Raw genomic sequence first — 23,123 nt, 5'->3', positions numbered from 1 at the left:
GTGCACCTGAAACTAATATTACACTGGAGTTTAAATAAAACCTTAAAGAAAAAACTCAGAAATTTTTAATCTGTAATATATTCAAGAAAAAAGTAATTAAACAAGACAATAGGAGAAAAGCCATAAATGCTTAATTTTTTTGATTTCCCAATTTTTTTTCAGTCTAAGGAAACAGATTTTTCAAAAACTGCACCTAATTACAAGCAGAATAAAAATGACAGTAATTTAGTTAAGTACACTGGAATTTAAAAAATAGTAATCAAAAAAGAGGGCAAAAGTTAGGCTGACAAATAATATACAAAAATACATTTTTGTATTATATATATATATTATATATATATAATACAAAATAGTACATTTTTGAATGCGCAAAATAAGGATCATGAGAGGATCTGAATAATATATATGTTAAATAATAATAATAATACAGGGCCTCAGAATAATGACCCATTAGTAGCAATAACCACATACCACAATCAGATCTTTGTTTCTAAAATACCCTTCTTCATTAAAGGAAACGGGATGCCTTGGAGAAATGGCTCAGTCCATGGCTGTAGCAGTGTAAGATGAGCTAGGAATACCTTCCGGAGGCCTCAATGTGCTTAAAGTAAGTGCTTCAAGATTCATGGGAACATGTTCAAAAGACAGTTTGAAGGAGCTGTCACTGGCCATGTCTAGGACAAGCTGCTATCAAAATAACTAATGATTGTAATGGATTATTACTGAGTGAATAAAATAAGAATCCATGAGTCAATATGAACCCAAAGAAGTCAACGAGGGAGAAGAAAAAGCTCTCCTTTACACTGAAATCTTGACTCATAAATATAGAAGGAATGTTGGAATTAGAAAGTCATTAATAAATGCTAAAACTGAGTGACAGTTTAATTAAGAACAGGACATTTACATGCTATCAAAAAATCTCCCCACAAATTACTTATTAATTTCAAAGGGAAAAAGTGGTAACTTAACAGTGGAGAAACTTGGCAGACACCGTTTTAATCAAGTGATCAAAGTTAACATCATCAATATGGGAACAAATCAACATCATGTGTCTTGGACAGGACGCACTAAGAACACAACATTACTTCTGTGGTAATCCTGCCAAAAACACATGATTTGAGTCTAATCACAAGGACACATCAGATAAACCCAAATTGAAGTACATTCTGAAAAACAACTTGCCTGTATTCTTCAAAAATGTCAAAGTCAAGAAAAAGAAAGGTTCTGTCTTAGATGGAAGGAGTCTAAATAGAAGTGGCAACAAAATTCAATGGATGACCTTCAACTGGATCCTCATCAGTGTTTAGTACCCTGAATACTGTATTGCGTTTATGTTACGTAAGACACTGTTCTTACGATGAGGAAATACATACTACGGTACGGAGGGGTAAAGGTACATGGTAACGCCAACCTACTTGCAAATGATGTAGGAAAAAAAAGACATAATAATAAAGCAAGTGGGGCGAAAATGGTTTATATAAGTGTACATGGGGGTTTCTTTTACACTTCTTACAAGTTTTCTGTAAGACTGAAATTATATAAAATTTAAAAATTACAAAAAATCCAAAAAGATAGATGGGTGTTTACATATTTAAGGAAAAAAAAAATTACTCCCCATCTATAACCTTCTGTTTTTACCCTCCACAAACTGTGCACAAGGATCTGAATATTTAAAAAATGCGTAAGAAATAAACTTGTATTTAAACATATTGTTTATAGAGCAAGTCCTTCTACTCAATAATAAAGATGACCAAAGGACGGGGCGCCTGGGTGGCACAGTGGTTGGGCATCTGCCTTCGGCTCAGGGCGTGATCCCGGCGATCTGGGATCGAGCCCCACATCAGGCTCTTCTGCTAGGAGCCTGCTTCTTCCTCTCCCACTCCCCCTGCTTGTGTTCCCTCTCTCGCTGGCTGTCTCTATCTCTGTCAAATAAATAAAATCTTTAAAAAAAAAAAAAAAAGATGACCAAAGGAGAATCATGGTTATATATAACTGGAAAGGTCAGCACTTATTGGTTGTCTTAAACTATAGAATTAATGAAGGAACTGAGCTGCTTAATGTTGAGCAGCGTACTACCCAGCAAAGCCAGAAAAAGATATTAAAAAGGTTGCAACACATAATCGTATATACAACTTCTTCACTAGCAAGATGTGAACTACTACTTGAAGAAGCAGGGTAATAACTACAAATTCTGGGTCTTTTAAATATATGACAAGAAGGGCCAAAAAAGGACCTCAAAGAAACATTGCCAATTTCTCTTTCACTATTATAAAATCCATATGGCTCATTTTGATCAGATTAAAGTGGCATGCAAAGCAGAAAATAAAACATTATTCCTAAAAGGGTGCTAAAGCAATCATAAGCCAAAAGCCTCAGTTAGGGCTCATTCTTTGGCACGTGACATGAGAGAAATGCATTTCTGAAAGAAGAAAGCACTCTATCATCATGAAAGATGCGTTGTTACTTATAAAATAGTAAAAGGTATCCAAAGGAGGAAAAATAAAACCAACAAACAAGCAAAACACCTCATTTCAAGTGACCCAACCGTCTATAACCCAAAGCAACCAAGTCCATGGAGCTAAATCTGCAGACACTTTTTTTTTTTTTAAAGGCTCACAGACTGTGGACATAAAAAGAAAATTTGAGTAGGAAAAGATCAAGAACTGGTGTAAAGCTAAAGCAGACCTGCTTCCTCATCCTCCTCCTCCTCTTCCTCATCATCGGAAGTTGATGACAAGGGAGTTGGTGCGGAGCTAGCTTGATTATTAACATAGTCACCATACTGCATGCCTGTAAAGTGGAAAGCACAAACACAAGAGTCAAACCAACAGGAAAGATGAGAAATAAAATTTTGACATTGCATTAAAAGTGAGAAAGAACTCTGGCATTCTAAAGAACATCCCAGCATGCATTTTAATGTTAGCAAATTTATTATCAAAACTGGAACCGTTAGAAAACTTCTGCAAAGCAGTTTAGTAAAAGCAGCTTTTACATGAACTGGTTTAAGTGTGAAAAAAGTACCACGTATTACACTGACAATAGTTAGGAAACTGCAATGATACTCTGAAAATTTTACTGAGCTCTATACATGTTTACCTTCTTTGACCTTGGGGCCCTTGTGGTGTACTTCCTTTGGGACTGTACATTCTTGGTGAGCAGTGATCATTTCCACTGAAATGAATTTATACCGCATTCAACACACACGCAAACACCTGATACCTTCCTTCTGCTCATGCCACTTTGATGGTAACTCAGTTCTCATAACGGAAAAAGAATGACAGTTAAAGAAAAGAACTGTATTCTGAATAGTTCTCTGCTCACAGATGCTCAAAAAAAAAAGCTCATTAACTGTGGTCCTACAAGTGTGACAATCACAAAACAGGGACTTTTCTGAGATGGCCAATCATCTCAGCCTATTGCCTACACGTCAGTCTAAAGCAGGTGGATGAGACTGGTCCTCTGTGTAAGTCACGCTGAGAAGGAAGATAGTGTGGAAAAGGCACAGCTGTTAACTGTGTAACACTTCTTCAAAAAAAGTGACTGGGTATTTTTCTTATTTAATAAATCTGGTAAAATGAGGCTAAAAATTAACATTCACAAAGTTATAAGAGGGAAAATAAAATAATCCCAATTAAATATAAAAATAAGTATCCTTATAAAGAAAATCTGTAAGTCAACTTGAAAAAAAAATAAAAGAAAAAACACAGAAACATGTGTTAATTTTTAAGGACATTGCACAATATCAGAAGCACAATAAAGCCCTGCTCCACCAAAATCACATGGTAGTCCGCTGATGCTTTCTTTCTTTTTTCTTTCAGGGGACCTTGTAAAACTAGCATGTTACGTTAATAAATATAACTCATGTCTATCATAGGAAAAATGCTATTAAAGAGAAAAATTTAAGCTCAGAAGAGAGCAAAGGTTAAACTGTCGATGAGTGAAGTTTTGATCTTCCCACTAGGACCAAATAAGTCACAAAAAAATCTGCTGGCTTTGCTGAGACATCTTTTAAACAGATAAAACAGGGGCGCCTGCGTGGCTCAGTTGGTTAAGCACCTGATTTCAGCTCAGCTCATGATTTTGGGGTCCTGGGATCAAGCCACCTTGCAGCTCTGTGCCCAGTGGGGAGCCTGCTTCTCCCTCTCCCTCTGGCCTCCCCACCCCCTGTTCATGCTTGCTCTCTCGCTCATAAATAAAAGCTTTCAAAAATATATATAGATAAGATAGTAGTTACCACAAACTCATCTGAGAAAGTAAAAATCAGTATGAACTAAAATAAATTCAGGCAATACAAGAAATCAATCTGATACTTTGAAAGACCAAATTCACAGTGGCATGTTCCTCTAACAAAAGCCTATTTAAAACGAAAATTTGACTAATACTAGACCTTGCATTAAATATACTAAAAAGTCTGCAATTAAACACAAGTTAATTGTAAAAAGATTTTAGAGAAAACAAACTCCTCAATTTAAGAACCTCTTTAAAAATGAAGTACTTTCTCAAAAAGCAATTAGCATTGCACTTTAAAAAGTACAAGTGTGTGTATACAATAAGAAGAAACGAGAAAGAAGAAACTCCATTTACTGCACTAAGAGAGGCCACTAAGCAGGAAAAAATCAGAAGAGAATCCCTTCTTTTCATGACTGACTCAATATTCAGACTGCTGACTGTGTAACTAATCAAAGGAGCCAAACTACAGCACAAACCCGTATGTATGATAAAACACTCCTCTCTTCCTCCACATTTACTGAATTAAAAACAGATTCACTTATTATTGGAAAAATATCCAATGCTTCATTGGAAACAAATGAGATGGCTATACAATGATTAAAAAAAAAAAATCTAAAGAGCAACTACTTAGTGCACTGGAACAAACCTATAAATAAGACAGAATAGAGTAATATTGCATCATTTTATCTTATACTATGAATGTCAATGTACTATATTAACAGAATTTCGTACAACATACTCACATTTATACTTCCCTGAAAAAAGATGCAATCCTTTTTGAGAAGTGCTAAGGATAAAAGTGTCAAGATTTAAAGCCTTCCCCTGCTGTGACTCTTACTAGGCTCAGAATTTAGCCTTCCTTTGCTTGTCCAAGTAAACTCTGTTTAATTCTTGAGAATATTAATGGCACAAGAATATGACATTTTTATTTGTGACTCCAGACTAACTATCAATCCTTATTTAAATGCCCTGCTTTAGGCTGGGCACAGTACCTGCAAACTACAACAAATGGGGAGTGACAGCCAAGTCATCTACTCCAGGATATGTGAATGGTTATGCGAACTTCCCCAGTGCCTTGATTTAGACCTTCTTTAAGAGCCAGAACCTACGTATGAGGTACTCGGATTGCATATATGAGGTGGTAGAGTATGACATCTAGAGCTCAGCCTGAAAGCCACTGGAGAAATGTACATGGAGTACCTCCCACTCCACCCACTACCACCACCACCAAATGGGGCGGGAATGCTGTATCCTAACTTACTCTGTTTTAATCAGAGCTTTCACGATGTGAATCTAGTAAATCAAAAAGCAAGATACACCTCACAACAGAACCTAACATGATGAAGAGCTTTGTTATCAACTGGGCCCCGATATTTTACAAAGGACATTCAGTTTACTACCTCTCATATTAAAGTACCTTCAGGCAAAACTCTCCAGGAGACCATATCCTTGGAGCTGCTTAATAAAAGGCATCTTCACTGTTCCCTGGATACAGCTACACTGGGAAAAAATAAAACTAGTCTTAAGAGAACAAATCCCTCGTGGAAGTTAGCTTTTTAAATTCAAGAGGTCAGACTTTTGAGTGTTATCTTTTCTAAGCTGGTCTTCAAACTAGGTACACATAAGACTTTCCAAGTCTTTGCAAAATAATGGTTTTAAGGGAATCAATTTCCATAGTACTCTCTTTCTAAAATTTACCCACCTAAGAAAGTGCCTATGTTAATGACAGCCATTCTCTCACTTTACAAAGGAAACACATACTCTTAACTTAACCTACATCTTACCATAATACATAACCCTGAGATATAAAAATCTCTCTGGCACTAAAGGGAAAGAAGGCTTCCTCCTTCCTTAAATGATTAATCAAGGCACCCTGTATCTACAGACTTTCTTTTACCTTTTCATACATGTTTCAGTTAAAGACAAAATAGGTTAGAAATAGGGTTGGTGCTCACTGGAATTTTTTTTTTTTTTTTAAGATTTTATTTATTTATTTGACAGAGAGAGAGACAGCCAGTGAGAGAGGGAACACAAGCAGGGGGAGTGGGAGAGGAAGAAGCAGGCTCCTAGCGGAGGAGCCCGATGCGGGGCTCGATCCCATAACGCCGGGATCACGCCCTGAGCCGAAGGCAGACGCTTAACGACTGAGCCACTCAGGCGCCCCTCGCTGGAATATTCTTAATTCAGAAATACTGAAAAGTAGACTGGTGGGAGTGACGATGAATTTATTTAATAATTTTGCATACACGCAGCTCAAAAACGACTACTGTAAGAGAACCCCCTGCTTTTTTTAAAAAAGTCCCATGAGAACAAAGCAAAAACAATAAGACTAAACAAACAGCAGGACACTGAATTCATATTCAGGACACTATGAATAAAGATGGGGATTCCACGTTCAATTCTAGGTTCTATCACTTACCACCTACGTTTTCCTGGGCAAGTTACTAACCTCTCTAGTTTTCATTTATATCATCTGCAAAAAGAGGTAATAACTACCTCAAATGGTTGTTGTGAGGATTAAATGAATTAATATATTTCAAAGCTTAAAATGTTGCCTGAAATATACTAAATACTATATAATTATTAGCTATTATTATTGAACTTTAAAAACGTGTTTTTGTGTATATTTAATTAAAAACACTTATTTTCAGCTATTCCTAATACTTATCCCTATAGGGAACAGGGCAAGTCATTAAAAAAAGAACATTTCAACAGAGCAGTATTCTTAGCAATATAAATTCTTTTAAAAACAAGTAGAATGTTTTCTAGGATGACCAATTTTTTTCAAGATACACTGGATAAAACTAACAGATAAAGATTCTACATAATTTCTTTCAGAGTCAATATGAGATGTTCAATAAAGTATTTTGCAACCTATTTTATCAGAAAGTATTTATAAGGATTATAATCACTTCTCACCTCCTTTTCCTTTATACAATATTTAATTCTGCCTCCTTTTAACAACAAAAAAAATATTTACTAACAGGGGAACCCATTATCACTTAGTGGTATATGTTTTTCTTTTTTTGATTTATTACATGGGAACATTTTTATCATGATGTCTCATGAAATCAACAGTTATTTCTGATTTTTATACTTGATTCCTATTTAAATATTTTAAAAAAGTCAAATATCAGAGTTTGATACACACAATGTATATATTTACCAAAGGAATCAATGCTTTTCAAGATAGTCCTCACTTCGTAAATAGCATATTAAGTACATGCTGCACTGCTTTATTTCAAATTTGGTAATGAAAACAGCATATCGACTCATTGTCTAGTTTTTATAACCTACTATAAAAAAGGAAAATTAACCATATTAGATCTTTGACATTTAAATTTGACTACTTTTAGTAATTTGGCTTAGGAGATATATGCTATAATTTATTTCTCAGTGGAGCTTATGATACTCCTTTGAAACTCCAGGAACACATTTCCTTAGACTAAAAAAATGAAATTAGATTTTCTGACGAAGAATAAAATTTGTCTCACTGGTTTGAAAATGAAGACTGCCTTTGACAATTAGGTTATACGAGATAGCACATGTAAAACAAATGACCTCTACCACAGCTTGAAGTCTTTGATAAAAATACATTTAAAGGATATGATATTGTACTGGTAATGGTACAATGAAATTCACAATATTTTGAATAACTGCTGATTCAGTAAAACAAGTATTAGGTTTGGAGGCAGAAGATCTATATTGATCTTGGCACCCCACCTAGGGAGTTTGTGTTTTTGGGTAAGACACCTAAACTCTATAAACTTCAATTTCTTCTTCTATAAAAGGAAGATGAAATATGATATGCTTGCTTCACCTGATGATCAACTGAGATAATAAAAGTTAAAGGTATTTCAAAATCGTAAACTGCTACGTGAAAGTAATAACGCTACTATCCATCTACAACCTGGAAAGTTAAATCTAACAAACAACAATAAAAATTTCTGACCTGTAACTCAGAAGGTTGAACACATTAAAAAAACTCCAAAGAACAATACTGCTTTAACAAAAGCCTTTCAATACCATTCCAATCTACTTTACTTGAACAAAGTTTCTTAACAATTATATGCGTGAAAATAGAAACTATGAATGAAATTTATCTAAAGTTTATCTTAGGGGCGCCTGGGTGGCTCAGTGAGTTAAGCATCTCCCTTTGGCTGAGGTCATGATCACAGGGTCCTGGGATCGAGCCAGGCATCGGGCTCCTTACTCAGTAAGGAGCCTGCTTCTCCCTCTCCCTCTGCCTGCTGCTCCCCCTGCTTGTGCTCTCTCTGTCAAATAAATAAATAAAATCTTTTAAAAATTAAAAAAAAATAAAGTTTATTTTATTTTAGTAATGAGTCATATATAGCTATGGTAGGGATGGGGGAGAGCCATTCATCTCATTGAAAGATGTATTTCCAGTCAAAATTTACTTTGCATAAAAAATACGCAAATTCATACTTTTTATATGTTGTTTTGACCAACTATATGCTAACAATAATAGTGTTGACAGTTCAATCCAGAAGAAAAAATGCTAATGCTTAGACACTTATGGTCATAGACAATAAGTAAAATGTTAAATTTCCACTTATATAATATTACTATGGCAGAGAAGTATGACAGAATGCTAAAAGGAGTTTCTAGCTTAAGAATACATTATATTATTACATTCAGGAGAAACAGTATGACATTAAGGAGAAAAATGTTAAAGAAAGGCTCATTTGGGCCTTTTTTAAAAGGATGATGGTAGGTTCATTCTAGTGGATACAGAGAATAATATAACATATTTATTTTAAAAGTCAATATATGCATTATGTTGAAAAATTACGTACCTTCAACTATTTAGACTTCTGGTTAAAAATTTTAGATGTCAATGTCAATTTTAGATGTTACAGAGTTTACCCAAAAACTTTTTAGGAGATATGGAGCAAAACTTTGCAGCCTCCTGTCTTAAAACCAGTATAAGAATGCTGGGTCCTTCTGAGAATAACTAAGTAAGGGTGTCTTTGAAGCTGCGAAAAAATATTAATCTCTTTTAAGCATTAATATTTTAGTAGTCATATCAGAACCACAGCATAGCTTATGCAGCCCACACACCACCCAATTACAAAAGGCACCATTCACACAAACCACAACTTACACAACATGGTAGCCCTTCCTCACACAATTAGGTTGTATATCCCAGATCTATTCAAAGGTAAAGAGGCCACTAAAATAAACCAATCTCCTACTTGAGAAAAAGGAACACTAGAAGTTACAATTCAAATGTTTCTAGTATTCTCTTTTCTGTTACTTATTCAAGGAGCTTCTCCTAGGTACATCAAAAGTTTGTTAACAGCCAACAAAACAATTCAGCCGCATTTTATAGAAAGATAAAAAGGTTTGAGTTAAAAATCTTTCACTCTGCTACTTGGGCAGAGTAGTTTATAATCTTGGGGAAATTACCTAATCTTTGTAAATCTCACTTTTCTCATCTGTAAAACAGAGATAATATTATAGGATTGCAATGGGGGTTAAATGAGATAACAAATATAAAGTATCCGGCAAATTGTAAATGCTCCATAAATGGTAGCTCCTCTTTTCAAATCTATCTTATTAAATCTATCTTATTAGTAAGAAAAAAGGAAACAAATTATGATTATTTTGTGGCAATGTGGTTTGCAAAATGTCACTTATAGTAAAATGGTAGGATGGTACTTAAAATGGTAAAAAGGAAAATATACTAAGAAAAAAGATATTAGCAGGGGCAATGTGAAGGGTCAAAACAAGCATAATATTTAAGAAAAGGAAGGCAGTCATTGATGTAAAGGAAAGATACCATTCATTTGGTTAGGAGTTCAATCTACCCTTTTTTTCTACTCATGATAAGCAAAACTTTCCTACCAGTCCTCCATTTTAAAGGCAAATGCTTTTAAAAAACTAGATTTTATTCCTAATATACCCACTGGCTTGTTGGGAATCAATGGACACTCCATGATGCTGCAGTTGGTTTTCCTATAAAGCCAAATAAGAAAATTTATAATGTATAATCTGCTCAAATGATAGAAAGTACTCTTGACCACATACTCAACAGATAATAAGTAGTGAGATCAACCTAAGGTGCTTTTTCTGAGTTTTAGAACATAAGAGAGAGAGAAGGAGAATTCTTTATATTCAAGGCGAGAAGCTGTCATTACATAGTAAGTATAGTCCCTAAGATATTACTAATGGTTGCTCTGGAAACACGAACTATAGATTGCTAATAACAGTTCAGTTATCTCTCATGAAATGAAAAACACAGTATTTCAACTGGAAACATCAATAGATTCAGAATTTTAGCCAGAAAGAAAACAAAATACTGCCAAAATAAAAGGCAAAGTAGGGAAAGTGGGTCAAAACAACACATTTTAGTTACCTGTCACTTATTTAACACATGAAGAATATTAAACAAGCAAATGAATCAACGGTACTGTTTGTCCATGCTGCAAAGGTATGGCTTACAGTTGCATTTTCACCCTTCTCATTTCCAAAATTCGGTCAAAAGTTACTTTCACTAATAATAATAACAAGTAGAGAAATCATCAAATAGTATATGGAGATTAAATAAAAAAAATCTTGGACGCTTTATCCTAAAAGAGAACTATAACCACCTTTAAAAAATAGGAAACAAATGTTCCATAGTAGAGGGATGGATTGGTAAATTAGAATACACTGAAACAAGGAAGTATTAGCCATGAAAATGACTACAACAACTATGTGGAATATGAAGAACTGTGTATAATTTAATAAATTTAAACACAATATACAAAATGGTATATAAGCTATGATTGCAATTATGTAAAAAATAATCTTAAACAGACTATAAGTTAATATATACAAAGAAAACAGTGTTTGAATTGAGACTATAAATTTCTTCTTATTGTCTATATATTACGGTTACACAGTTTGACTTTTTAAAACTCAGCTATCTGAGGGGCACCTAGGTAGCTCAGCCAGAAGGGCATATGACTCTTGAACTGAGGGTCATGAGTTTGAGCCCCACATTGGGTACAGAGATTATAAATAAATAAACTTAAAAAAAAATGTAAGAAAATCATAAAATCAGCTATTGGAATCAGTGTGCGTGTATATGTATGTGTGTATGTGCTCTCTCCACATATACATAATAAATTTTTCGAATACCTTTCTGTTGTAGCAGCTCTGACGGCTGTGTAACTGAGGCTAGGGGCTCAGCTGGGCGATCTGCAGCAGGAGGTGTTCGCCTTGAGGCTCCTGGTAAAACAGTGGATACGACTGGGCTGGACTTGAGAGGCTTAACATTTTGCATAACAGGACAAGATAAAGAATCTGCAACTGAAGACAAAAAACTATTTCATCTACAGCAATCGACTCGAAAATATTGAAATACCAACAAAATACGGTTTATTTGAAGTTCTTATAGAAACATCAGTGGCATCACATTTATCTAGAATTATGTAGAGAAAATAAGGAGATCCAAAGAAATGATTTCAGAAAAACTGAAAACTTACCAAATTTTTTAATAATCTTTAACAGCAACTTTCCTAAAACATGTCAGAAGCCTCCTTACCTTTTTAAGCAAAATGAACCCCAATTTTTACTAATGATCGTTACTATTAATTCATTGTTGTACTACATAATGGTACCTAAGATAAAATGAATAGAGGTCATTTGCTTCTGCAGTAATATAGTCCATGAATTCCACAACTGTTTCTAGTATCAGCTGAGATTCCCCTTTTGTATTATAAACTGTCATGTCTTATTTACCCCTACTAGTCATCTGTATTTCAAATGTAACTAAGGACTCAATGGTAACAGTAGGTTGGATGTCTGGGATAAAGTACATGTGATTCATACTAGGCCTTTGTGATAGCTCAAACTCCCCAATCCAGAGGATAATCTTCAGCCAACCAAGAGCTCATTGAAAAACCCATGGCAACAGCCTAAGTGTCCACTGATGGAGGAATGGATAAAACACACACACATGAATATTATTCAACCATAAAAAAGGAAATCCTGCCACTTGTGACAAAAGGGATGGACCTTGAGGATACTGTGCTAAGTAAAGTAAGTCAGAGCAAGACAAATAGTACACTATCTCACTTACATGAACTCACAGAAACGGAGTGGAATGTGGAATGGTAGTTTCCAGGGCCTGGTGTCAGGGTGGGGGTTGGAGGGAGTAAAATAGGGAGATATTGGTCAAAGGGTACAAACCGTAAATTTTTTTTATTGAAATATACCCACTGGCATACAATATTATATTAGTTTCAGTTGTACAATATAGCATTTGACAATTATACAGTATAAAATGCTCACTACAGTAAGCTGACTTACAATCTGTCACCATAGATTTTCAGGTTTTTTTTAAAAAGATTTTATTTATTTGAGAGAGAGAGAGAGCATGAGAGGGGGAGGGTCAGAGGAAGAAGCAGACTCCCCACTGAGCAGGGATCCAGATGTGGGACTCAATCCCAGGACTCCAGGATCATGACCTGAGCTGATGGTAGAGGCTTAACTGACTGAGCCACCCAGGCGCCCCCATAATTTTTCAGTTTTAAGAAGAGTAAGTTCAGGGGATCCAGTGTACAACATGGTGACTATTGTTAACAATACTGTTTTATAAACTTGGAAGTTGCTAAGACAGTAAATCTTTTTTTTTTTTTTTAAGATTTTATTTATTTATTTGACAGAGAGAGACAGCCAGCGAGAGAGGGAACACAAGCAGGGGGAGTGGGAGAGGAAGAAGCAGGCTCATAGCAGAGGAGCCTGATGTGGGACTCGATCCCGTAATGCCAGGATCACGCCCTGAGCCGAAGGCAGACGCTCAACCGCTGTGCCACCCAGGCGCCCCTAAGACAGTAAATCTTAAAATGTTCTCACCACACACAAAGAAAAGGTAATTATGTGAGATGATGGATATATTAACTAACCTTACTGTGGTAATCATTTTGTAATACATATATATGTCACATATCAATCATCCATTGTATCTTTTAAACTTACACAATGTAATATGCCAATTATATCTCAAAGTCAGAGGAAAAAAGACCTATGGCAAAAAACTAGTAGTGAGCAGTGAAAATATACTGAACATATGCATGTATGTGTGTACATGTATGTACATACACGTATGTTTAAACATGCATGATGTGTGTGTGCATATAGAGACAAACTTAGAAGTGCTAAGACTAAAACAAATAAAGGAATGTGGTGACAGAACAAAACATGTTATATGTTGGGGTGCCTGGCTGGCTCAATCGAAAAATCATGCAACTCTTGATCTCGGGGTCATGAGTTCAGGCCCCAAACTGGGGATAGAGACTACTTAAAATAAATAAATATAAATTAAGAAAAAAAAAAACCCGCAATATGTTATATGCCCCATAGTGTACAAATGAAAAATATGGGGAATGGGAAAGAAGGTGGAAGGTAGTCTAAATGTGCTATTCATCATTTTCAGGGAGGACAAACATCATTGTGGGAAACTGAAAACATGGTCACAATATTTTGCAATTCTTCTCATTAAGAAGTGGAGTCTATTTTCCCTCCCTCTGAATTAGGGCTAACCTTGTAACTGGCTTTAATCAACAGAATGTGGCAGAAGTAATGGTATGTAAGTCCCAGAACTCAAATCTCAGGACACCTTGTAGCTATGCCCTTCTGCCCTTGAAATGCTGCCCTGAGACTATCATGGAACGAAGTTAGTTAAGTGTCAAAAAACCTAGGTACTCCAGTAAACTATCTGCACCAGCTGCTGGACACATGAGTGAAGTTCTAGGATCTTCCAACCCAGGCAAGTCTCCAGCTAAATGAAGACACATGGGTGAGTCCAGGAAAAACCAGCAGAGGAACAGTCCAACCAGCCCACAGAACTATGAAAAATAACGTCATTTTTGTTTTAAACCAGAATTAGATAACTGATATAATCGTTAAAACGTAACAGAGTGATAAGTATATTTAACAGTACAAAGTGAAAACTAAGAAAGATAAAATCATCTAACATTGGGTGATGGAGAAAAAGGAAGGGGCGGGAGACAGTAAGGATGGGTGAGGTAAAGACCAAACCTCCCATTAAAGATAACTTTAAAAACTATTTTTTTAAAAGATTTTATTTGAGACAGAGAAAATGAGAGAGAGAGCAAGAGAAAGCACGAGATGGGAGAGGGTCAGAGGGAGAAGCAGGCTCCCTGCTTATGCGGGACTCGATCCTGGGACTCCAGGAGCATGACCGGAGCCGAAGGCAGTCGCTTAACTGACTGAGCCACCCAGACGCCCTAAAAACTATTTTTAAAAATACTTTTCTAAAATCATCAAAGACCTAACATGCTATTAATGAATGTCTGGGCCAAAATCTGTACAAAACTGAAAACTCAGAGAAATAGCCAACACTCAAAGCTGCTTTCACCTTCTGCTACAAAGCTGATTTGCTGTTTTCTGTGGCCCTGCGGGGCACGGGAAACAGAAGACACATGCCAGGGCGCGCCGGATGGAGTACCTGATAAGGCGCTCTGTACTTCCACTTTGAAGAGAGTGTTCCGAAGGGTTATAACCTCAGGATAAGGACAAACCGGGAAACTAGCGCTTACAAACACCAGCGGCTTTGGTTCAGAACACTCCGAGTCCAGTAAGTCTAGGGTTCTGGACTTGAATTAGTGCAATAAGCTGGTAGTACCTAGAGGCACTTGGCAGAAGAAAACAAAAAACCTCTATCACGAACAGCTCCATCATCCTAGGCCTCAAACTATTCCCACAATTAATTTTTCAAAAGTAGTTCCAAGCACAAAGTCAAAGATAAGTAAACAAAGACCCTCTCTGTTCCAGAACACTACAGCCAGTCTCCAACATGCTTATAATCCTTCAAAATTCTGCCAGTGCTTCAGGGTGGAGACAAAACATCTTATCCTCAAAACTTCCTAACATGGTTAACGAGGCCTGGAATGATCCTAAGTCCCTAGCCTCATCCTGGCCTGAGTTCTCCTCTAGTTTCACTGGTCGTCTTCCAGTCCCTTGAACTTGCCATGCTCTCTCCCAGTAAAGAGGAATACACTGACTCCCTGCTTTGACGTCACAAAGCTTTTTCTTTAATAAAATAATTGGTATAGACGAGTTTATGTGATACTTATATGCATATGTACATATATACACATATAAAACCATAAGAAAATACCCACGAACTCAGCATCCAGCTGTGAAAATGAAACATTTCCAAAACTGCTGATGCTGTCAGGGTACTCCTCACAGAAGTCCTCCCTCCTGAACTGTGGTTATTATTCCCTTGCTTTCATTTTTAAATAGTTTACCACACAGACAAGTATTCCTAAGCATTAGTTCTGCTTGCTCTTTAACTTGGTGATGGTATCGTACTGCATGTATTCTCCCATGACTTCCCACCTGACATTTCTGGGCCTCATGTTAATGAGTGCAGCCCTGTATCACATGTTCACTTCTGTTCAGCAGTCCATTGGAAGTATCTAATTTCCTTATCCATTCCACTATAATGACTTTTGGGTTTCCACTTTTTTGTTTCCACAAACGGTACTGCTATAAATATTCAGGAACATGTCCCTGGTGCAGATATGCACGCTTCTCCAGGGCGGTGCTTCCCAAGGTGTGTGCCGCGGCTCAAATGGGTGTAAGTGTGCAGCCTCAGAATCCCCTTAGCCTGGGCGCAGCCTGGGGGAAATAAGCGCTTTTGGCCTAGAGAGCAGACTAGTCCTTTTAGCCCAGTATCCCAAATAAATGTCACCATTTCCTGTACGTGCTACACATCTAGAACAGGACGTGGTGCCCTCGAGCCTTCCTATTCAAAGTGTGGTCACTGGGCTAGCAACACCTCTTGCAGACACGATGAAAATGCAGAATCTTAGGCCAGGCCATGCTAGACTTGGTGAATAAGAACCAGCATTTTAGGGGCACCTGGGTGGCACAGTCATTAAGTGTCTGCCTTTGGCTCAGGGCGTGATCCTAGCGTTCTGGGATCGAGCCCCACATCGGGCTCCTCCGCTGGGAGCCCGCTTCTTCCTCTCCCACTCCCCCTGCTTGTGTTCCCTCTCTCGCTGGCTGTCTCTGTCAAATAAATGAATAAAATCTTTAAAAAAAAAAAAAAAAAGAACCAGCATTTTAACAAGAGTCTGGGTAACTCATGCACCAAATTTTATAAGTGGAATAGCTGCATTTTAGAATATGGCTATCTTCAATTCCACTAATGCCAAATTTTCCTAAAATACTGAACCCATAAATCTTCCTATCAACAACAGTGTCTAAGAGTTCTGTTACTCTACATCCTTGCCAATGGTATGGTCAGACTCTCAAATTTTACCATTCTGCTGCTAGGTATAAAAAGATATCCCACTCTAATTTTCTTTTCCTGATTATTAATGAGGTCGAGTATGTTTTCATTTCATCTTCTGTTTTTTTCTTGGGTTGTTGCTCTTTTCCTTATTAATTTGTATGTGTTATTTGTGTATTCTCAATTTTTTCCTCCCAGTTTATGGCTTGTCCTTTTGTTTTCTCCATGTCTTTCATTGAAAAGTTCGTAATTCGAAATTAGTCAAGTTGAGCACGCTTACTCCTCATAACTATAATTTATTGTATTGCGTTATCCTTAAGAAATCCTTCTCTAGTCAAGTTTCTAGCGTAGTCTTCCATACTTTCTCTAAAAAGTTTCTAAATTCCGCCTTTTACATTTAAATATTTATTTTGCCTCCAATTTATTTTATACATGAAGAATTCATCAGATTGCAGCTCAAATATTAAATATGAGGGAAAACTGAGAATTTATTTTGCTTTTCCTCAGGCACATCAGTACCCCAAGATGACAGATAAAACATTACTTTATCAGAAAGTGGATACTGATGTCATGTATATTGTGGATTTTTATACAGGATTATATAGATGTTTATTATTATTATTTTTATAAGTAACTTTTAAAATGCTTTTTGTTTTAGAAAATTGCACATAGTAAAACACTATTAACTAGACAGTACTATTTCATAATATGCTATTAATATGTGATTCTTAAGCAAAAAAAGTAAAAATAATTTTAATGAAATATTTTCTGGCAAAACTCTTACTTCTTAGCCAAGATTTATCTTGCTAATTTTTAAAATTATATACTTTTCAAAACAAAGGGATAGTAAAAAAATTTAAGAAAATAATTTTAAATGATGTTTCAATACTCATCTTGCTATCAAAGATGGTATCTTTTTATCCCGAAGTCACACTCAACTAACTTCATCTCAAAGTAGAAAAAACCTTCTAAGCCTTCAGAGATTTACCTACCGTAGCAGTTCTAATGAAATGACATTTTTTACACACCAGCCAAAATTTCACCCTAAGTTAACAAACATAGCACCCAAGACATACCTACTTGGGACAGACCTTTTAATAATAATAAAAAAAAAAACTGAAGTTCTAGTGCTGAGTTATACCAACATGTTCTTATAAAATAAAGAGGCGAGTGAGATAAAATTAAAGTTCTCTTTTATTCCAATGTTTCTGAACATGAACTCAATGACTGCCTAAAAATAACATCATGTATACAGCAGTATGTTTTTGGTAATCACTTAACTCAGGCTCATGCTTTCGGATCGCCAACACTTAATAAGTTGTTTAAGAACTTTTGTTACACCCGAAAATGAAACTAGTATAATCAAGTAATAAAAAAAGTGCAATCATTTTTAATTACTTGATGATTGAATTTCACCCAAAACCATGTTTAATACCTAAGATCATTATTCTAATGTGACAATATTATTTAAGGGCATCCAAAGCAATTAAAACTTGTCTGTCTTTCTAGAAAATTTAAATCAATATTCTCATGGTTGCCAAACCTTGTACCTAGGCACCCAAGTCACCGTGGCAAAAATTCACAGGGTTCCAAAGGATGTTTTGTTTTTTTAAAATGAATTCAGTTTATTACGTTCCAGTATAGTACATTTATGTGCTAAGATTAAGTAGGTTCTATTTAGTAAAAGTAACATAAATTAACCAAAAAATTACAAATTTCAATAGTTTCATGTTATTTATTGTATCATACAAAATAGTTCCTTGCTATTGAATGATTAACTTAAGTATGTTACGTGTGGCTTATGATACTTGTACATGTGTAGAGAATTTTGAGAAGGACACACAAAAAATTGCTGCGATTATCTCTGAAAATTAGTGGCCAAAATTTCTAGTGGTAGGGAACTTTTACTTTCCATTTAGCCATTTCTTTGAACTCCTTCTATGTACATTTGTTATTTTTTCATTATAAAAAACTACCAAGGGATGTTTTAAATTTCTAAGAGAAACACAGTGGTATCTGTCAAATATCTTGTGAATTATTACTACTAAGTTACTTGGGGAACCAAGAAAAATAATATTGACATCATCAACTCAACTGAGCAAATTTGAGAACTTCCGTAGTATTTCATTTCAAAGTAGGTTTTAAAAGTAACCTCTTTATTTCTTTTGAAATGGTGAAAAACAAGTATCAAATTAACCTGATATATGTCAATCTCCAAACTATAATTTAAAAGTAGCTTACCAATCCAAAGGCACAACCCCCCCCCCGGCTTAACATGAATTAATTTCTAAAATTATATTTATTACGGCTTTCACAGTATAGTACTAAGATTAAAAGAATAGAAATATACCCCACCCCATCTCTACATATAAAGAACTAATTACTAGTTATTCAAATAGAAGGTAATTTTATAATTATTCTTTATTTAATATTTTTTTCAGGGATAGTACTTCCCAATTAGGTATTCCGTTCATTAGCCAAGTGGCCCCATATTTCCCTGATCCTACATCTCGGTATAATTGGTTCCATCCAGGGTCCCACACCCACCTCAGAAATAAGACAGGAATTACCTGTATTTCTTTCTTTCTTTTTTTTTTTTGTCACGAAAGTCACAAAATCCTTAAGTCAGAGGGACCTTAAGCTAAGCTGATCTATAAAAACACTGCTGAAAGAAGAGAACGAAAACAGAATTTCTAGGGGACAGAAAGCCCTCATTCTGAGAAGGGAAGGCTGAGAATCAAAGAAATTGAGCTCCAGGACAAACTTGGTTTCTAACATTAATGACCACAAGCAGGCAACCTAACTTGGATAGCTTTCCTCATTTGTAAAACAAAAAGAAACCGAACTTGACTTTTTACTAGGCATCGTAAGATCAAGTCAGACCTACAGATTCCCAAGACCAGCCTGGAGTCTACTCTAGCTCAGTAAGTAAGGTTGAAGATCACGACCCGTGCAAGCGATTTTGGTGCACAGCCAGACTTGGGAACTGTGACAGATGCTTTAAGTTGATTTACCCAAGACCCAGTCAATGCCAACCCCTTTCTTTCTTGCCTGCCTCTACTGTGAAGGCTACAAAGCTAAATATTCATTTTCTAACCTTCCCTAAAATAAGGGATTGTCTTTTAAAACAGCTATGGCAAACGACAGGGAAAGTCTGTCAGCGCCATCACCCCATCTTCTTTCCTCTCCGTTCTTCCTGCTTTTAACTCTGACCTGATGTCTACAGGCACAAAGTTATCCTGTTTCTAGAAATCGACATGCAGAGGATGGTAGACTAGGGACAGAAGAGACACTAAGGACATCTGGATCCACTACATCCGCCTAGGCTTCTTGTTCTGTGAGAAAAATACCACCTTTTTTGTTTAAACCAGTACTAGTTGCTTGCAGCCAAAAGCGTTTCTAAATAACAGCAGTGAAAGAATAGATGATCTCAAATATACGGTTCAGATATAATATTCCAAAGTTCTAATTTTAAATAATCTAACTGTCCTGGGAAGGATACTTTTCTATGGCATCCTTGACTCACGGCTATTTGGACTCTGATGTGCAATTTAAAGACATCATTCAGAAAACGACCACAGCTTCACCAGTTCCCATTCTTTACATATACTTTCATTCATTTCAAGAGCATACTTTGTTATGTTCAAGCTACAAGTTGAATTAAAATGAGTATATGATATGGAAATGCCACACTAAAATGACTACATAACTTACATAATTTTTAAACTAATAAATTTAACTACATCTTGGTTTAGGAAGGTCAGAAAGACTAACTATAAGACTATTTGTCATGCATCTTTCTTCATCTTCCCCAGCCTTCATCTTAATTTACCAATTTGGGAAGAGAAAACATAAGCTTTAGCATGTATTTCTACATATTTTATATATGTATGTGTGTGTGTGTGTGTGTATATATATATATATATATATATATATATATATATATATATATATATATATATAAATCTCTGCAAGCATCACTAATGGGGGCTCACTCAGAGAAAACAGGGTGGTATTCTATAGTGAGTAGGGCTCTGGCTGGAATAGTAACTGTCCCAAGGTTGAACAATATAAAAAAGAAAGTAGTGGCTAACAAAGCATATACCCAAATAGACCCTTCTCTTTTGCCCTTGACCTACCTCATACTAAAGACAACTACTGCAGAGGCATAAAATATATCACTAAATATTGACTGAGATCCCAGTCATGACAAGGAACACAGCAATGCAAGGTGACGGTTGGGTGGCTAACTGAACTGGTGAAGGGGAAGGGTTCAGGGAGAGGTTGTAAAATATCACAATAAATAAAGCAGATAAACCGCAAAGGTGAGTTAATTTTCGATTTTTCTATTAAGCAATATCATCTTAAACCTTCAGGCAAATAAAAACCTGACTGGAAATGCACTGATTATTCAGCCATGCTTTGGTGAACTTTCCATTCAACCTACCAGTATTTGTTGGGTTGCTGTTGGCTGTAGCCAGGGAGCCAGTGTGGTTTCGGATGAGATTATCTTGGGTTGACGAAAGGCCTGAAGCTGACCATGAGAGAGTACTGCATCCTGAAAGACTCTGCTGCTGGTGGTACTGGTGTGATGGAGGAGGTGGAAGCGGTGATGGATGACTGATGGCTGTACTGTGACCAGAAAATGAATTATCTCTGACCGGCCTGACAGTCGGAGCATTCTGTGAGGTAAACATTTGTTGCCCATATGGATCACCAGCAGGCAGAGAGGGATACGAAACACTAGGATACGCAGCATTAGAAACAGTTGACATAGCATAGTGACCACAAGTAGAGGGAAATCCCTGAGAAGCAACAGAAGAGTTGGCAGAGTACATGGCTGGACTACTGTAGTGATTCACAAAAGGGGAGTACAGCTGGGAGGCACTCGTATGCAAATGGGATGTTGATGAGGCGGCACCCTGGAAAGATCCCGGAGCAGATCCCACAATATGAGGGGCAGGAGGAGCCCTGCCATACATATGCTGTGCTCCTGGTTGTTGGCTTGCTGTATTAGGAGTCACCACATTTTGTGTCGGTACCGTATAGAGACCAGAGTAGTAATCACCACACTGGCTGTCCAATGGCAATGAGGTCATTTTCCCAGGTCCTTGAGGATAATGTCCTGAGGGAGCAATATAGTTTTGAGGATGCAATCCATACCCCGATGGAACCTGCATTTGACTCTGTGCTGGACCTGAAAAAGAAGAGCAAACACTTATAGGGATTGGCAAGGAGATAACTAATTTTTAAGCTAAGTTCCCATCAAATGTTGCCCTAATTAATTTACTTCTCCATAATCCCAAATTGTCACAAAAGATATATACTGTTATAGACCCGCTGTGGTACCTAGCCTCCAAGATGGCCCCCAGAGATCCCTACCTCCTGGTATTCATACCCTTCTATATGAGTTTAAACACTCCCACAATATACCAAGACTGAGTTGTGTGGCCAATAGCATCATCGCAGAGGTAATGTTGTATCACTTTCAAGATTAGCCTAATCTTGGGTGCTGGCTTCCCTCTCTTAGATCACTCAGCTTGAACAAAGCTGCCAAATTGTGAAGAGCCCTATGGAAAAATCCATGAGGTGAGAAACTGAACTCTGTGACCAATAGCCAAGGAGAAACTGGGGCCTGCCAAAAACCACATCAGTGAGCTTGGAAGCAGATTCTTCATACCCAGTAGAATCTTGAGAAAACTACAGCCCCAGCTGACAGCCTGACCACAATCTCATGACATCCAAAGTCAGAACCACCCAGTGAGGCTGCTCCCAAGTTCATGTCCCTCAGAAACTATGAGATTAAATATCTGTTGTTTAAGCAACTAAATTTTGGGGCATTTTGTTATGCAGCAATAGGTAACTATTATACCCAGTATAGACAAAGTGCAAATCTTTTTTATTAGCTTCTCTAAAACAATAAAAGTAACAACATACCCATGGTAAAAAAAAAAAAAAAAAAAAAATTCAAACAATGAAGAATACAAAGTAAAAAGTACAATTCCCCCTTTCCCTGGTAGCTGATATCCTTCCCACACGTAGCTATTACTTAATGGCTTTTTGTGTATCCTTCATGACATAGTTCAGCAACCTGCTTTTCTTTTACTTAATGTGTCCTGAATATCCTTCTGTTAGTATAGATAAATCTTCACTATTCCTCTAAAAATCTATACAGTATTTCATTAGAGATGTAATATTATTTACTAAATCTCCTTTGATGAATATTTCAGAGAGTGAACTACTTATATTTATGAGATCAACCTCTGTGATGAATCTATAGGATAAATTCCTAGAAGTGAAACTGAGGGTTCAAAGGGTTTGTGCTTTTAAAATTGACAATTATTGCCAAGTATCTCTTCAAAAGTCTACCAATTTATAACTTCTATGAAAAATGCTTAGGAATGCCTCATCATCCCAACACTGAGTAACATTTCAATCTCTGCCAACCTGATAGGGGAGAAACATTTCAGTTTTCAGTACTTAACTATGAATAATGCTGAGAATCTTTCCAAATATTTCTTAGCTACTTAGGTGTATTCCTTTGTTATTTGCCCCTTTCCCACAGGGTTGTGCTTTCCATAATGATTTATAAATGTTCTTGTACATTGAGATATTTAAC

The 23,123-nt window shown here is 36.4% G+C and overlaps 1 protein-coding gene across 7 annotated transcripts in view; it reads right to left on the bottom strand.

Moving 5' to 3' along the window:
- Nucleotides 1-23,123, bottom strand: part of SEC24B (SEC24 homolog B, COPII coat complex component) — an 84,748-nt gene that overhangs the window by 43,869 nt on the left and 17,756 nt on the right. For 3 of the 7 annotated variants that reach the window (XM_057310002.1, XM_057310001.1, XM_057310003.1), the window contains exons 2-5: nt 20,952-21,701; nt 11,377-11,547; nt 3,097-3,171; nt 2,686-2,790 (exon numbers count right to left, since the gene is read on the bottom strand). In XM_057310002.1, the coding sequence (XP_057165985.1) occupies nt 2,686-2,790; nt 3,097-3,171; nt 11,377-11,547; nt 20,952-21,701 (1,101 nt within the window). The remainder of the gene's footprint in view (nt 1-2,685; nt 2,791-3,096; nt 3,172-11,376; nt 11,548-20,951; nt 21,702-23,123) is intronic. The other 4 variants (XM_026499170.4, XM_026499169.4, XM_026499171.4 and 1 more) reach the window with 2 other exon arrangements.

Source organism: Ursus arctos, unplaced genomic scaffold, assembly GCF_023065955.2.
Source record: "Ursus arctos isolate Adak ecotype North America unplaced genomic scaffold, UrsArc2.0 scaffold_11, whole genome shotgun sequence".
NCBI classification, from domain to species: Eukaryota; Metazoa; Chordata; class Mammalia; order Carnivora; family Ursidae; genus Ursus; species Ursus arctos.
The sequence above is the reverse complement of the archived record's forward strand: the minus strand, read 5'-3'. Positions and strand labels throughout refer to the sequence as shown.